The sequence below is a fragment of the Glycine soja genome, chromosome 18, assembly GCF_004193775.1.
Source record: "Glycine soja cultivar W05 chromosome 18, ASM419377v2, whole genome shotgun sequence".
In the NCBI taxonomy this organism is placed as follows: Eukaryota; Viridiplantae; Streptophyta; class Magnoliopsida; order Fabales; family Fabaceae; genus Glycine; species Glycine soja.
The window spans coordinates 38,227,078-38,245,801 of NC_041019.1; the positions used below are offsets into that span (position 1 = coordinate 38,227,078).

An 18,724-nucleotide genomic window follows, 5' to 3' on the forward strand; every position below is an offset into this window, starting at 1 on the left:
AAAGGAACAATGTACTAAACTAACATGAAGAGCCAAAATTCAAGGTTCTTTTTTTTTGGTAGAAAAAACAAGTTTAAGGGAATAGGTCCTATTCAAAGGTCAAGATAAGTCAGATGACTCAGCGATGGCTTATAGTGGTACTTACAAATGACCTTTCAATGAAAGGCAACCAAAAAGAATGAACCCAGGACCTTCTAGTGGACATTGTTCAATCTTTGTGGTTGAGCAAACCATGGTTTTATGCAGAAACACAACAATGCAGATTCTTATTTCTAACTCAAAGACAAACATACACACAAAGACAAACATAGTCAAACCTGTCTCATAAAAAAAACGATCTCTCTTTATCTCACACACAAAGAAAAACATACTCAAACATACACACACACACACACACACAACTCACTCAGTCACACACCACCACCAAATTTTATTTTCTTCCTCTCCTTGCGATCATGGTGGGATGCGAGGATCTCCACCACCATCACCACCACCACCACCACCATTAGAACAAGTTCCCATTCCAGCTACTTGAGAAGAAAGAAGACCAAGAAACCGCCTCATGCTCCACCTCCTCCCTTTACCCTTCCCTAGCAATCTTCGCGGAATCGAACATCTCCCTATGCAGTTCCTTCTCAAGGTTTCCAAGAGAGCTAAATCACAAGTATAACAACAGTATTAAATCACATTGTTGAAAAATTAAGGAATGAGGCAGCTTGGCAATAAAACTGTAGTTATTTCTCTTATAAAAGTCAAATTTTGAAACTGTTTCACTTATTCACATTGTATGATTGTCCTCACTACTCTGTGTGCTACTTACAAATGTTTGTTACCAATTAATGTTTTATTACTTGTTGACTGCCATTAAAGACAATTGATATATAATATACAAATTGTGTTCATGATGATAGAACCTTAGATTCCTGTTTGAGATTGAATGCAATGATTCTTGCGGACAGTTTGCATTAATCATTGTATTCAATCTTGAATTGTCCGTTTGGAAAGTTTGGGGAGACTAATATTTTTATGGTAGATTCAAGCATTAAGGTTAAAATTATTTTTTTTTAATTTGATGAAATTTTGGTACAATGCATTTCTAGTTGTTCTCTGAGTGTATACTTGATTATCGGGAAATCAATTTCACCGATTTCATGTCATGTACTTGGAGACCAATGCGAAATACTACCAAAATTTTGTCAAATTTAACAAAATAGAATTAGCCCTGACGTATGAAGCTACCATAAAAGACGGTCTTCCCAAATGGGATAGGGCCACACCTATAATAAAAAAGTGATATTTTCATGCATCGAATAACTTTGTGAGTATCATTGAGTTATTACTTAGATAGATCAAAGTTGGATGAATGAAAGTTGCATCAGCCCAGAATCTGAGGAAGGCGTCAAGAAGTTCTTACAATTTGCTTCAGAAAAAGGTCGACCAGATAAAGATGGAAAATATTATTGTCCTTGCATCTATTGTTTGAATCGAAGACAACAAATAATGGACGACATACGAGAGCATATGTTGTGTGATGGAATTAAGAGGAATTATACGACGTGGATATGGCATGGTGAAATGACAGACATGCAAAGTGGGCCACAATCCAAACCGTTTGATGTATAAATGGGAGATCGCTTGGAGGATATGATTCGTAACCTTGGATAAGAGTCTTTTCAGCAAACTCATGCCCTTGTGTATAAAGGATTGTAGAGTGACTCAAAGAATCCTTTGTATCCGGGGTGCAAGAACTACTTCCAGAGGAAAACACGTTGCCTAAAAGCTACTATCAGGCCAAGAAGATACTGTGTCCGATGGGTATGGAGTATCAGAAGATTCATGCTTGCCCTAATGATTGCATACTATACAGGCATGAATTTGAAGAAATCTCCAAATTCCCTAGGTGTGGGATATCACGGTACAAGGTGAAGGATGATGAGGACTGCAGTTCTGATGAAAACTCAAAGAAGGGTCCTCCAACGAAGGTGTTGTGGTATCTTCCCATCATTCCAAGGTTTAAGTGTCTTTTTGCTAATGAGGACGATGCAAAAGACCTTACCTGGCATGCAAATAGGAGAAACTCTGATGGAATGGTTCGTCATTTGGAAGAAGATTGATGGTTTGTATCCAGATTTCGGCAAAGAGGCAAGAAATCTTAGGCTTGGACTAGCCAGTGATGGAATGAATCCATATGGCAATTTAAGTACTCAACACAGTTCATGGCCAATTCTACTAGTAATTTACAATTTGCCTCCTTGGTTGTGCATGAAGTGAAAATACATGATGTTGTCTATGATGATATCGGGCCCAAGGCAGCTAGGAAATGACATTGATGTTTATCTAAGTCCGTTAATTGAAGACCAAAGAAAGTTGTGGGATAAGCGGGTTTTAGTGTTTGATGGGTTTCACAAGGAGACTTTTGAAATACGTGCAATGCTTTTTTGTACCATTAATGACTTTCCAACATATGGGAATCTGAGCGGTTACAGTGTTAAGGGTCATCATGCATGCCTCATCTATGAAGAAGACACAAGCTACATACAACTGAAACATGGTAGAAAAACAGTGTACACTAGGCATTGCCATTTTCTAAAACCTCATCACCTTTACTGATGATTGAAAAAAAGCTTTTAATGGAAGTCAAGAGCACGAAACTATGCCGATACCATTGACTGGTGAGCAGGTCTTCCAACGGGTTCAACACCTGAATACTGTATTTGAAAAAACCCAAAAGAAGGATAAAAGTAAGAGTTGCATATGGAAGAAGAGGTCCATTTTCTTTGATCTTCCGTACTGGTCTGATCTAGATGTTAGATATTGTATTGATGTTATGCCTGTGGAGAAAAATGTATGTGGCAGTGTCATTAGGATGCTCTTTAACATTCAAGGCAAGACGAAAGATGGTCTGAATACCCGTCAAGATCTAGCTGACATGGGTATATGATCGCAGTTGCATCCAAGGTCTAATGGGAAAAAAATATACTTGCCTCTAGCTTGTCATACTTTGTTCAGAAAGGAGAAGATAAGTTTTTGTCAGTGTCCGCATCGAGTCAAAGTCCCACAAGGATACTCTTCAAATATTAAGAGCCTTGTGTAGTTGAAGGAGCTTAAGCTGGTAGGGTTAAAGTCTCATGATTGTCACATGCTGATGCAACGATTGTTAGTTGTGGCCATACGAGACATTTTGCCTAACAAAGTCAGGTTAGCCATAACTCGCCTGTGCTTTTTCTTCCATGCTATATGTAGCAAAGTCCTTGATCCTGTCAAGTTTGATGACCTGGAAAATGAGGCCGCAATTATACTGTGCCAATTGGAGATGTATTTTCCTCCTGCTTTCTTTGACATCATGATTCACTTAATTGTTCATCTGGTCAGAGAAATCAAATGTTGTGGTCCTGTTTATTTGCGATGGATGTACCCGGTTGAGCGATACATGAAGATCTTAAACGGGTATACAAAGAATCTATATCGTCCAAAAGCATCTATTGTTGAAAGGTACATTGCAGAAGAAGCCATTGAATTTTGTTCAGAATACATTGAGAAGGCTAAACTTGTTGGCCTTCCTAAGTCTCGGCATGATGACAGAAAGGGTGGTAAGGGTTCACGAGGACTTCATGTGATCACTCCAAGTCTAGAAGATTTTTTACAAGCTCACTTGTATGTCTTGAACAACAGTAATGAAGTTTTGCCACACATAGTTAAGCATGAAGCTTTAGTCAAACAGAAAAATCCAAAAATGTCAAAGAATTGGGTGTTGAAAAAGCATAACAAGACTTTCTATGATTGGTTTAAAGATACAATCTTTGCAGATGAAAATGCTTCGGAAACATTAAAAAAGCTAGTAGATGGGCCTAAAAGAAATGTTATTACTTGGCAAGGATACGACATAAACAAGTATTCATTTTACACAAAAGCACGAGACGATAAAAGTACAATGCAGAACAGTGGGGTCACCCTAAGGGCTGAATCTCAACACTTCGCAAGTGTGCATGATGACAATCCCTGTGTAGCTTCCATCCCTTACTTTGGGTTCATTGATGAAATTTGGGAGCTTAACTATGTCAAATTTACTGTATGTGTTTTCAAATGTAAATCGGTTGACAACAACACCAGTGTGCAGACTGATGGTAGGATTTACGTTGGTAGACCTAAAGAAACTAGGTTACCACAATGACCCTTTCATCATGGCAGAACAAGCTAAACAAGTATTTTATGTGCAAGACCCTTGTGATGAAAGGTGGTGCGTGGTTCTCCACGGGAAAACAATTAGTGTTAATGTAGAAGATGATGATTCATACATGGACACTTATGTTAGTGCTTTGTCCACACAAATCACTCCTAACATCGTCAGAGAAGAAGAAGCTGACGACATTCATGCTAATCGTAATGATCATGATGAAGGAGAATTAATTAACATCGTCTAATGTAATTTTCTAATTATGTATTTCATTTCAGTAAATTGAATTACATAACTCATAATGTGGTTTTTGATAATGTTAACTAAATCAAGTTTTTCTCTTTACAAGACCATGGCTACTCCACTTGCCTCGCCTCCTTCTCCTCCTCCTCCTGCAGTAGCATCAGTGTCTCTGTCCACCCAGAAGCGAACACGCAAAGCGACATGGCTACGATCCTTGGCCACTAGACCACCTAGGGCAGAGAGACCAGTGGTCAACGTTGATCCTGCGACCGACAAGGTTGACGGTCCACACAAGAAGAAATTAAGAACATATTTGGGGATTGTCGCTCGTGATAAGGTCGACGTCACATACGACACCTGGAAGGAAGTCCCTACTGCTCAGAAGGATTTGATATGAGAGGATATTCATGTATTTTAGTTTTCTTCTTTGATTTTCTTTAGTAGCCAAAATTTATAATTTACTGACAATAAAACCTAATTTATTGTTTGTTAGGCAGAATTTGAAATCCTTAAAGCTTCTGACAGTAGGACAAAGAAGAAAGTTCTTCAGACTGTGGGCGAGTGGTGGAGGCAGTTTAAATCTGATTTGACCAGGAAATGGGCACTTGCAGCCGACAAGGACAGTGTGGATGACACTGTCTGTGAAAAATACGACATCAACAAGGAGAAATGAGCCCATTTTTGTCAGAAGAAAGTACTTTGTAATTTGAATTGTTTTTCACTAAAAATTCAGTTCTTATAATAGATTGTAGTATTCTTTTATTCATTAATTCTTGATATTTGCATGATGTGCGGAAAAAAGCACAGGCTATCCAGAAGCAAAACACCACCCCCCACGTGTTGTCTCGTGGGGGTTATGATTATTTAGAACAGAAGCTCATGGTTGAGAAGACAAAGAAAAAACTAGAGGAATTTGCTCAGTCAGGAAGCACTGAGGGTGTCATTAACCCTCCATCTCCCATCAGACGACACGTGAAGTGGAAGATGACTCGCACCAAGAAAACTGGGCAGATGACGTCTGAGGCCACAAAGGAAATCGCTGAGAAGATTGTAAGTCAAATGTAAATTAAGAATTGTAATTATGTTTGTTTATTCTGTGAATGCCTTAGACAAATATATGTGTTATGTACAAGATTCTTTGGAGGAGCAGGCGTCACAGGGTTCTTTTGTCCCCCATGGACGTCAGGATGTCCTGACTGCTGCCATTGGGCGACCAGAACACCATGGCCGTGTGCGTGCTGTTGGAGCCGGTGTCACCATCAAGCAATACTTCGGATAGGCTCCACGAAGCTCCCGTAGTTCCTCCTCCATCCTTCCCGAAGATCTCGAGCAGCTCACTCAAAAAATCAGGGACCAGCTGAAGGAGTCGATGACAGAAAAGTGACTCGACAGTTGATGACATCCTTCAGCCACATGCAGTCCTAGCTTCAGTCACATATGCAATCCTCTGGAGCCTGAGGTTGGTCCCTCAGCTGCTCGTGTTAGCACAAAGGGGAGTTGTGTTGATCCCTCACCGACCGATCCAGAGACGGGTGACTCAGACAAATGCAAGCTGTACATCGAAGAAAATCCTTCCCGCCTGGTTGCCCTAGGAAGAGTTTATGAGGGATCCACAGCTGTTCACAACATCCCTTTGTTTCATGGCCAGGTGAAGGTTGGTGTTATGGAGGTTAAAGATGCAGAGGCTTCCATTCCTGTACCCACTGACGAGGTTCAACTAGTGGGGCAGGCACTAAACTCCTTCCTTGTTTGGCCGACACATCTCGTGAAGCGTGTATCAGAACATGTATTTTACTCTGATTATATGCTTCTATTTTTCAATTGATTTGTTCACTGTAATTTAATTATGTTATTTCACTATGTTTGATAAACAGGCAGCTGCGTATCTAGCAAAGCCTCCAGATAGGCCGGATCCTGAGGTCGATGATCCCCTGTATCTGATGACATTGACCATCCCACAGCTTTTCTTGAAGCCTCTCCAGGTTATGTGGGATGCTACCGTGTTCGGGGTGTTTAATCCAGACTTCCTATTGTACATCAAGCATGAAGATCTCTCCGAAATTGCACATGGTGGTCAATGTCTCAACATATTTGTTATACAGTTGTGAATTCTGTAAGTCAATTTATATTATTGTTAATTACCTAAGTTATTGTTTTAAATTAATACATAATTAACTTTGTCTTAACAACAACAGGCATCCGACTGAGATAAGTATGTGAGTAGGGAATTCCGATGTGTATAGATTCCTCAAGCCACAGTCCATTCAGAGATCTGGGCAATCGCAGTTTGAATCGGAAAGTTACTTGAAGTGTTGGATGCAGAGTTCAAAACACGATGTTTACCTTGGAGCCTACCTGAATGGGTAAGTCAAACAAAACAACTAAATTTAAATAATGTATAATACTACAATAACCCATATTCGTCTCCACTGCCTAAGGAAAATCTTGTTGTCTGGTTTTGTTCCTTGCATAACAGGCCAGACAACTACCTTAAGGGAATAATTAACAGGTCAGTGTTGTTTTCAATACATTTGCATTAGTATAACTGAACAACATCAATATTTTAATGTTCCTCGTATTCAACAGTGCTTTGAAAGGACTTCATGATACTCCACAACCTAAATCCAATGCTAGTGCTAGGTGGATTGTTGTTAAGGTACATGATTTAAATAAAACATCTACTTATATATACTTCTTATGGATGTGTACACTAATTGTAGTTAATGTTTAATTAATATTCAAATTTCATTATGTATTTAGTGTAATAGACAAAAAGGAAGCACTGAGTGCGGCTATTACATCATGCACTGGATGTAAACGATAATCTTAGGAACTTTCAGGAATAATTGGGAAACGGTAATTGTTTATTTCAAACAAAGTTTATTTTCTTGTCATTGGTATTACATTATTAACTTATGTTTTATTTGATTATGCAGTATTTTAACGATGTTAGACCATTGGAAGCATAGAGATTGAAGGCGCTTCGCATCTAGTGGGCAAAATTTTATCTCCAAGTTAGAAATGAAAGTTAGGATGTTAGGGAACTATTTCATTTTAGGTTACTTAGTTAGTTTACTACCTTGTTTTACATTTTTGCCAATTGTTATGTCATTTGAACATTGAATATTTTTTATTGATTAATAAATCATTTATTCATAGTTATCAATTTATAGTTTAATACAGCTTTCTGCTAAAAACTGTTTGAAAGCAGAATGCAAATGATATATGCTATGATTTGTGGTCTGATTTCAATTTTACAGGTTAAATTTTGAGTTTTTTTTGTAAAAACAGAAAGTGTATTTAAAAAAAACCTAAAAACAACATCGGTTTTCGTAGAAAACCGATGTTAAGTTACATAAACAACATCAGTTTTTCAAAAAAACCAATGTTAACATACAACTTAATATCGGTTCCTCAAAAACTGATGTTGTGTGTGTACCAATCGAAGTTAATATTTAAAACGTTAACATCGGTTTTGTATAAAAATCGATGTTAACTTATAGATTAACATCAATTTTTGTTTAAAAACTGATGTTAACCTATAAACATTTCACATCAATTTTTATAAAAAAACCGATGTTAATGTATATATTAACATCGGTTTTGTATAAAAATCGATGTTAACGTTTCTAACTTAACATAAGTTTTTATAGAAAACTAATGTTAATATATAAGTTAACATCGATTTTTATACAGAACTGATGTTAATATATAAGTTAACATCGGTTTTGTGGAAAAACCGATGTCAACTATCAACATTCATATACTTTTTTTGGTTAAATTCTTATTATATAACATTGGTTATTTAGATAACCGATGCTGTCAATTTTATGTTAACATCGGTTTTAAAAAATCGATGTTAACAATAATACTTTCAACATCGGTTAAAAACCGATGTAGATAGTCCTAAATAACCGATGTAGATGGTGTATATTCTAATAGTGTTTAGCCGTCAACTTTGAGGAGGCATACAATGACGGATTATACTCTACCAGTAGAGGTTTTACTTACGAATTTAATTTCACCTACAATTCCATTTGATTGTCACTATATATGATTCCTACAATTTACAATGTGTGTAAGTATAAGTCATTAATTTATATCTACAACCTCTAACTGTAGGTAAAAAATATTAACTTGTACCTACAACCTCCAACTGTAGGTAAAAGTCATTAACTTATGCTACCATTGAAAGACTGTTAATACAAACTATTTACTTGTACTTGTAGACTTTAATTGTAAATAAAAGTCACATAATAAAACAACCACATTGTTTGTTGTCTATTGAGATGCTTATGTTTTGAAATTATTATTAATATTATTATAAAACAAAATCCTCTTCTGATATTTTCAAGTACATCGCTTCTCTTTTAATCATAATCAAAATTTTCTATTGCCTTTGAGAAACCAAAGAGGCTTCCATTCATTTTTTAAACATTGAATCTTCCAATAAGAAAAGAACATTGAATCTGCCATCGCTTCACACAAGCTTTAGATCTTTTTCCATGATCTTGTTGCATTTCAAGAGTGATCTAAAAATTTTGGGAAAAGAAAAGAGATTGTCTTTTTAACACAAGGTCTCCTCTCACAACTTTATGGCATAAGAAAAAACAAAAATTCTATCTTTACAATACACAAATAAGATATATTAACTCATAAATCTTGAAAAATTCAAATCATGACATGCATTTAAATTAAGTGTGAATGCTATAACACTCATCATCATATAATAATAAAAAAAGGGATGAACATAGTTTATTAGCATTGGTCATGGTAAGTCCCGTCCCAATTTCTTGAAAAGAAATTGCTTTTCAGAGTTTCATTCCTAAGAAACACTTGCACTTTAAGAATTTCACATAGATCCTTTTTCTAACCTATGCTTCAAGAACTTTTCCTACATCTAAATTTTAATCCCTATTTAATTTCACACTATTCACTAGACAAATACACAATGGAGACACTCTTACCTAAAATTATGGTTATGACATTAAAGAAAAATAAATTAGAGAAATAAAGAATACCTCAACGAGAGGGAATCATGCCAGTTTTCCTAGGTTTTATTCACTCATATCAAATTAGAGTTCAACAGATTACTACCAACCTTACTCATAAACAATTATAGCACATAGAAAAATATTTCATAATTGCCACATTCATCCTAACGTGCACTTTTAATGCACATTTATCCTCTAGTATTCAATCTAAATTTTAATTTCAAACTGTAAATCACGTGGTTTAGTTTATTCTCCAATTTAGATAATTTAGTCTTCAACAGGGAGCACAAATTCAACATTATGCAATTGACAACTAATCTACATTACGATAAAATTAAAAGAAAACTACAATGAAGGAAAAGTAAATGAAAGTAGACCAGGAGGCACGCGACGAGTTTCGAGTGGACGGTGTTGGAGAGGTCGATACCTCGGTGGCCGGAGGATGCCAGCATGGCAACGCCAGAAATTGCAAGGAAATTCACTATTAGAAAATATACTTTCTACATCGGTTATTTATGACTTTCTACATCCGTTTTTAACCGATGTTGAAAGTACCAATATTGAAAATATTATGGTTAACATTGATTTTTTAAAACCGATGTTAACGTAAAATTTACAACATCGGTTATCTAAATAACCGATGTTATATAACAAGAATTACACCCAAAAAAATATATGAATGTTGATCCAAAACCGATGTCAACTTATAGATTAACATTGATTTTCTATAATAACATATGTTAAGTTAGAAACATTAACATTGGTTTTTATACAAAACCGATGTTGTTTGTATAAATTAACATCGATTTTGTATAAAAACCAATGTTAAATGTTTATAAGTTAACATCAGTTTTTAAACAAAAACTGATGTTAATCTATAAGTTAACATCGATTTTTATAAAAAAACCGATGTTAACGTTTTGGATATTAAGATCGGTTTTTTATGAAAACCGATGTTAATTTATACAAACAACATCGATTTTTTTCAAAAACTGATGTTGTTTGTGTATATTAACATCGGTTTTCGTAAAGAACCCATGTTGTTTTTAGTTTTTTTTTTAAATACACTTTCTATTTTTACAAAAAACCCAAAATTTAACCTGTAAAATTGAAATCAGACCACAATATATATCATTTGCATTCTGCTTTGAAATAAACAGTTACTAAATTATATATTTATAGATATATGCTATCTATACTCATGGTTCTAAATTTATTACTAAAATAAATAGTGATAGAAATACAATATATATATATATATATATATATATATATATATATATATATATATATATATATATATATATATAATTAGATGATACTTATATCTATGGTTTATCATATGTCTGTAGGTATAAGTTATCTATACCCATAATTTCAAGTCCATCATTGAAACAAATTGTGTCTAAATCAAACATTTATATTGATTGTCATTAAAAGTGTCTGTAGGTATATGATAAATTTCTTGTAGTGTGAGTTTTACCTACACTAATCGACCATAGACATAAGTTTTTTTTGGAGTTTTACCTACATAAAGTAATTGTAGTTAGAAGTCATTTTTAGTTTTAATGAATTTACCTAGATAGAAGTATTTTTTAATTTTACTTATACTAATTTATGATTGTAGGCAAAAGAAGTTTGTGGGTATAGGTTATTTTTCTTGTAGTGTATGCATACTTTTGTTGCTTCTCAACTAAGCCATGATGATGTGGTTTGTTATGGACGATAATATTGATGAGTCAATGGCGTGTTGGCCATGCAATCATGGGTCATGGTGTTTTATGAATTTCAATGTTTCCTAAGAAACGCAAGCTTACATCATCGCATGGGTATATGTGTGTGTGGAGATACATATAGCCCCTAATGTGCTACGCTCAAGAGTCTAAAATTCAAATCCTAGCTTGGGCTAACTTAGATATGGGTTCTCTACTTTTTATTTTCCTTCTCCTTCTTGTTGCCGATGGTATCCTTGTCCCAGGAAGTATGAATATTACAGAAATAAACTTCAATCAAAACTATGAGGTTACGAGGGGTGATAATCATGTTATGTCCTTAAACCAAGGGAAAGAAATTCAACTCACAATGGATAACTCTTCAGGTTAATAACATTTCCTCTTCCTTAATTTATGTCCCATGCAAATTTTTTTTTTCTCCAATTAATTGTGCTTTATAATGTAGAATTCTTCATCTAAATCACACATGTTTTTTCAGTAATACCCTTTTGTTTGTTTATTTGTTTTGGTATATATATATATATATATATATATATATATATATATATATATATATAGTTGGTAAATTGCGCATCATTATTTCTAATAAAATGGCGCCAAAATTATACTATACTAAGTCTTAAAGGCATTTACTAACGGTCATGGCTGTCAAAAATGTAAATTAATCAACTGTTGTATGGTCATAAAAACTTTGTCTATAATATCTAATTTTCTAGTAATATCCTTGATGTATTGGATGTAGTTAACTTCACAAGGAAGAAACCATATGACGAGTTAGACTTTGAATTCTTGGGCAACAGAAAAGGGAAGCCATATAGATTACAAACCAATGTGCTTGCAGACGGCCAAGGGAATAGAGAGCAAAGAATTCCGCCTTTGGTTTGATCCTACTGCGGATTTTCACAATTATAGAATTCTTTGGAATCAACATCAAATTGTGTAAGATGCATGTCCCTCTTTGATTCCCTTGCTACAATATTATAAAGTGGTTAATTTTATTGTTTTTTAATCATGTTTAATTATGTCTATGATATCTCACTTATGCTTTTTCTACAAGTACTTATTTTTTATACATTTATGTTATATGTGTGATGTATCTCAAAAATATTCTCTCAAAACATGAGAATGAAAGACAACAAAAGTTGCTCCATTAATTTTACTTCTACAAAACATTTTCCTTGACATTAAGTATTTACACAAGAATTTTCCTGGTAATCACTTGAGCAATTTAAATGAAAAAAAAAATGTATTTAATTTTAAACTGTTTTTTCTTAACACTGTATAAGCTGTTTTAATTGGATTTTTGTGATGCCATAAGTTTGACTTCATATATAAATTGAACACATTTTATGTGGATTCAAATAAATATTTTCCATACATCATTCAAATGGCTTAATAGTACCCGTACAAAAAAAAATGGCTTGATAGTACAAATGCGTGGGCTAAATTAGTAATTGTTTAATTTGAACAAAATTCACTAAAGATTTTAGATTTGATTTCAATTGTACTACCTCCATTCTTTTATATTTACATATATGACCACCTTTAAGTCTATTAACTGTTATTTTTTTTCTATATCTTTATTTACTGTAAAAACTATTAATTCATACTCATTGATAGAAAAAATTATCCCTTAAAAAATGAATAGTATCATTAAATATAAACACCACTTAAACCAATTAGTTGAATGAGTATTTTTGGAATAAAATTTAAAATTATAATATCATTAATTAAAAATAAGTAATTTAAAATATTTTTTTCCCTAAACATAAGAAACATATATGACCACTTTTAAGTCTATTAATTGTTATTTCTTTTCTATATCCTTATTTCCTGTAAAAACTATTAGGTTATATTCATTGGTGGCAAAACTTATCCCTTAAAAAAATTAATAGTATCATTAAATATAATCACCACTTAAACCAATTAGTTCAATGATTATTTTCAGAATAAAATTTAAAATTATGATATCATTAATTAAAAATAACTAATTTAAGCATTTTTATTAATCTTCACAAATTAGTTATATGCTTCTTATAAATGGGAATAGAGAAGGTAACTCAGTGAAAGAAAGAAAGAAAAAATAAAAGGAGGGGGGAGGGAACAGAAGAGGTAGTATTGTCCTTAAATTGAAACTGGAAACCCTACTACCCAAGCCAATGCTTGAATTGGCATATTTTATGTGGATAACGCCCCCATTAGGGTATACAAGAATAAAACTATTATTGGAGTGGGATACCCATCAAAGCCAATGCAAATAGAAGCATCTTTGTGGGATGGAGATAGTTGGGCAACAAATGGAGGCAAAACCAAAACTGATTGGAGCTATACATCATTCAAAGCAAGTTTCCAAGGCTTTGATGTTAGTGGCTGTCAAGTTCCAACCTCAAATATTAGTTAAAATTGTTCTTCTGAAAAGTACTGGTGGAATACGCAGAAGTATTGGCAGTTGGATCCTGTACGACAAAGACAATATGAACGTGTCAAACACAAGTACATGACCTATATATAATTATTGTGTTGATAGGAATCGATACCTAGAGATTCCCTTGGAGTGCTTCTAATTAACCCAATTAATTTACTTACATGGATGCTTAAAAAAAAATTAATCTTTTTTATGGAATTGAATTGGAACATGTCAATCTTTTGAGCGAATAGGAGGCAGTTGAGGTGGGAAACAAATCTTGATTTAATATATTTATCTGAGTATCGATTGTTGTTCTTGTTTACCCAAATTTGCTATGAGGTGCAATCATATTTCTATTAACATCTTTTATACTATGTAATGCTTGATAAGTCTGAAATTGTTTCAGACGAACGTTTCTTTTTTGAGGGAATTGGCTCCAAATTGATGATATCCAATTGCTTTTCCAAATGTATTTTTATAAACAATAATATGCACGTAATTAGTTTTACACTATTTACTATATATAGGTATTGATTTTTTTAACAGCTAGCAAAGCAATAACAATATAAGGACTGCTGAAAAGAGCTACTTAAGCATGGTATAGTTCAGTTAGTACTAAACTATTAGGGGTGAGATTGCACTATGATCATATATTGGGGCTGCCATGTGCCATGTATATAGTCTACTCAAGCATGACATACTGAGATCAAGTAGAGTTGCATGCAAAAAAATCACCACAATAGTTTAATAACCTATGAACATTATTTTAAGCATATGAATTGTTTTAATTTATGAATAATCTCTTAAAACATAGATGAAAAAGTATTTTTAAATCCCAACTGGCTTAAGCATCTCAACAATGGCCAAAAACATTGAGATCCTGATAATAGTAACAGCTCATCTTGATATAAACTAAATGCGCCATTGCATAAATTGGTTCCTCTATAATTATTATTTTGGCATTGGCAACAGTACTATAAGTCATAGAAATTAATGAAAAACAAAGGATTTAATTAAACTTCTAGCATTATCCTACTAAACTCCTGCATTTGATCCTCAGGTAAATCCAGGCATATGTTAAGACCCCCTTCATCTTGTGGTCCTGGCAATAGCATGACCAAACCAGCCTTAACTGCAAGTGGGGTGGCACACTTTAGTCTCCCCCATGCAAAAAGCTGCTCCTCTAGCCCTAGTCTCCACCATGCCACCAATGAGAAACTATCTTCCATACAAGGTGCCCCTTTGTTCACCTCCAACCAATCTATCCCTGACTTTATGTACTCATCATCCAACCTCTCAACCCCTTCTTGCACTTTCCTTATGTGGCAAGCATCTTCTAGCTCAATGAGATCCCTCACACTTGCTCTTGCAAAACCAGGCACCAACGCATTACCTGCAAGGAGATATCAAAGTTGGTTGAGTGATTAAGAAAGAAGAGAATGGGAGAAAAGATAGCAGGTTCGATTTCCCTACTAATTAAAACTAACAAATTAATGATTTAATATTTGTCGATAAAAAAAATTAAAAAAAAAAAATCAATTGCCTGCAAAGCCATTTGGGAGTTCAGGAACAACCCTTTTCCTAACATCCACTGGAAACAGCATTGTGGACACTTTTTCCTCTAACATCTTTGTTGCAATGCTTCTTGCCTTCCATATTTTTGCAGCAACAACCTGAAAAGTTGTGATGTTCTTTAAGGTGGTGTTTTCCTTCAGGGCCTTCTTTTTGAAGCTGGCTATTTTTTCTGGTGACAAATGAAGCACACGAATTTGATTTTGGGGCGCTGATTGCGTAGCATTGGTACCACTTTTGCCTTGGATAGTGAACAAGTTGTGTGTTTCAGTGGATTTTGAATACTCAAAATGTGGATGGCTTATCTTTGGAGGGTTTCGAGCTCTCAGAAGTGTTCTATCCGCATTTGGTACTATGATGAGGTCTCCACCGCGTGTTAATGCTCCTAAATTTACCTCAAAATCTCTTATTGCGGAACCGTCCAGTGTGCAGTGGTTGTAGCGAGAAGCAAGAGCCAAACTTCCACAGCCAAACTGAGTCAGCTATCATATACAAATAAAGTTAACTTAGAGAACTTATTCTATGCATCCTTTAATAAAAAAAAATTAAAGTCTAGTTTGCGTGGGTTTTAACTGAAGGACATTGAGTCCATCACTTCTGGTTGGGTGAGCTTATTTATTAGTTACTTGGATTTATCTTATGACATAAATACTTAAGTAATTGGAAGAGTTTATAAAAATAATTTATGATATATTCATAAGCCATTTTCAACTTATGTCAATAGATTCTCTAAAGTAGTTTATGTAAACAGCTCACAATTTGTATGAAAATAGTTTCACCATATTTCCTCTTCGATTATTAAAAGGATTTATACATAAGTACTTATACGATAATTAAGCACTTAATAATGAATCTTCAAGTTTTGAAGACTAAAATGAAAGAAAAATAATAGGGCTACAAGCAGATAAAAAAAATAAGAGAATCAAAACAAAAGAAATACATAAATTATAAGGATTAAAATCTTGAAAATAAGAGTTTGAAAGAACTCAAAGAAGCATTAACCTGTAAGGAAGCAAGGGACCTTTCTTTCATGTCAGTTTCTTGATCACCCTCTTCCTGCAAGAAAACAACCAATTCCCTCAACTCAGGATTAGGTGCAGAAATCACACCAAATTCACTCAATTTTCTGTCAGTTCTTGCGGCCACTACGACAATGCCAGCACCATTACAGTCTATTTCAAACCGATGAGTCTCCTCCAAACTTGGCACTAGTCTGCCAGCCATAAAGTCATACTGCACAAGCATTTTACCAAGTGCACTGTATAATTTGCCACAAATCTCACCAAAGCTCATTTGGGTGCTTGGAGGATCAAAAAAGGAGGCAGAGTCTTGGTAAACAACAAGGGACAGGTCAATGTTTGACAAGAACATTCTCTTGCGAGGTGTAGGTTGCTCGGGAGCAATTACAACTTTCTCTACAAGTTCAATCTCATCCATTGCACACTGTGTTTTTGGTTGAGCTTGTTCTAATAATAATGCACAACCAACCAAGACTGTTAACCCCTTATATAATAAGTTTTCTCAATGGTTAATAGTACATAAGATTTTGGCAAAATATATATGCATGAGAAGCCAGTTTCCTAATATTAATTACTTTGAAGTTACACATATATGTTGCTAACGTATAAGAAGTTATGTTATAATACTTTTTTAAACAAATGTGTGTTTGATTCATTAATATACTGTATAACTGTCAACTGTTATATTATGAATGAGAATCTGCTAACAGTTTAGATAATATGTTGTGGAGTTGTGGCATTATTATGCTTATTCGTTTTGTGTATGAATGATCTTATTACTTAATTTTGTAACAAACCAGGGCTATGTTAGCAACCCGACCTATATGTAAATAAAATTTAATTGCAGCTGACCACTGCAAAAGCCTGCAAAATAGGACTTATACCTTCACAAATTTAGATTATCTTATGATATAAGCAATTTTCTAAGTATTTTGAAAGAACTTATGAGAATAAATATGTCCAGAAGTTATTTACAACTTATTTTAACAAGTTCTTTAAGATAACTTAAAAAAACTGTTAAAACAAAGCTAGAAGAACTTCCAGTCTCTAGTTTAGTTTTGATTTGATAATTTTGTAAATGTATTTTAGCCTAATATAATTGACACACACCCACAAACACCCACACACACATATATTCATTCATTTAACTTAATATTGTTAAAAAAATTTCTTTAAAAGATTTGAAAATACATTTTCTATTTAAAATATATATAGAAGTATTTTTAGTTTAACAACTTATAATTTACTCAATTGATACTTTAACATTTCTTTCTCTATAGATCAATATTGCTAGATGTCACAAAATGATTAATCAAACTTGCTATTAGTAATATTCAAAATGTTAGAAATGACTTTCAATTGAAAAATAATTTATTATAAAAAAATGTTACAAAATAACATAATTTAGTAACATATATTTTTGTAAAAAATACACAAATAAATTAACAATTTTTTTTATAAAACATTATTCATTAATAGAAATTATTAGAATTTTTATAAAAAAATCATTAAATGTGCAGTGTATTTTTATTTATTAATTAAAAGACAAAAATTATATATTATAAAATAAGAGAAACTAAAAGTTTCATATTTAATTCTATCGTCTAACTAATATTAAAATAAGTATATATTTGTATGTGTAAAAGAAAGGAGTGCATGCTTTAATATAAGAGAATGACTATAAAACCAAATAAACTAATTTATATACTTTTTAATACTACATAAATCTTTCCATTTTAAATAAATTTTTTTCACAAAATTGTGTTATTTTGCTAACTATATTTATTAATATTATATTTAATATTATTAGCATATAGAATATTAAAACTGTGTGTTTTATCAATAGTAACTATATGTATAATTTTATCTCTTATTTAAGTTTTATTATATAGTATAAATTATATATATATATATATATATATATATATATAAACTAATTGTTCTTGTGTAGTTATTGGAGTCTACGGTTTCACACCCCACCTTCAATACTTTGTAAATGTCTATCTTATTTCCACTATGTCAATACCACATTAGAGTAAAATTTGTTAAATCTCTAAGAGTGGAGGTATTCAATTTATAAAAGTTGAATTAAATATTGAATAAATAATTTCACTTACCTTTCCGGCAAGCAGTAACAGGTGAAAGAGACAAAAACTCAGTAAGACTAATGATTTGGTACACTTTTTTCTTTCCTTTTTATTTTTTCTAAATATTGTGATGATCTAAGTGTTGTTAAAGGTAACTGGTCCATCAAATTTGAATGTCTAAATGTGTACCTGATGAGATAATAACACATTATTGGAAGGATGAAAAATGTTAACAAAATACTCTTTTAACAAATTCCTTTAATATATTTTTTTATTATTAATTAAAATTTAACAAAATTCACAAATTTTAATGATTCTCACAATTTATTAAAATTTTTATTTTTAAATTTTTAATAAATTCTAATCAGAATAGAATGAAAAATTAGTATACTTTATTAAGGGGTTCTCACTTAACTTAGCAAGCAAATTTATTACAAATTGTACGGGTTGTGCATGAGTCGGTAGGTTGTTAGACTTATCGTGGCACGCTTCCTA

At 33.1% G+C, this 18,724-nt stretch overlaps 1 protein-coding gene and 1 pseudogene across 1 annotated transcript; one reads left to right on the forward strand and one right to left on the reverse strand.

The window, feature by feature from the left end:
* The first annotated feature begins 5,640 nt into the window (after positions 1-5,640).
* On the forward strand, positions 5,641-13,708 carry LOC114397216 (annotated as a pseudogene).
* An 856-nt stretch (positions 13,709-14,564) lies between these two features.
* Positions 14,565-16,560, reverse strand: LOC114397217 (omega-hydroxypalmitate O-feruloyl transferase-like). The gene is made up of 3 exons (XM_028359314.1): positions 16,126-16,560; positions 15,095-15,605; positions 14,565-14,944 (listed from the first exon to the last, which is right to left on the reverse strand). Exons 1-3 carry the CDS (start codon positions 16,558-16,560, stop codon positions 14,565-14,567), a joined length of 1,326 nt encoding a protein of 441 aa, XP_028215115.1.
* Positions 16,561-18,724: the final 2,164 nt, after the last annotated feature.

Coding starts and splice junctions, on each gene's coding strand:
- LOC114397217 (XM_028359314.1), bottom strand. CDS start 16,560: ATGGATGAGATTGAACTTGTAGAGAAAGTTGTAATTGCTCCCGAGCAA. Junction 15,606..16,125: donor GGTCCCTTGCTTCCTTACAG/GTTAATGCTTCT, acceptor TGTATATGATAG/CTGACTCAGTTTGGCTGTGG. Junction 14,945..15,094: donor ACTCCCAAATGGCTTTGCAG/GCAATTGATTTT, acceptor ATCTCCTTGCAG/GTAATGCGTTGGTGCCTGGT.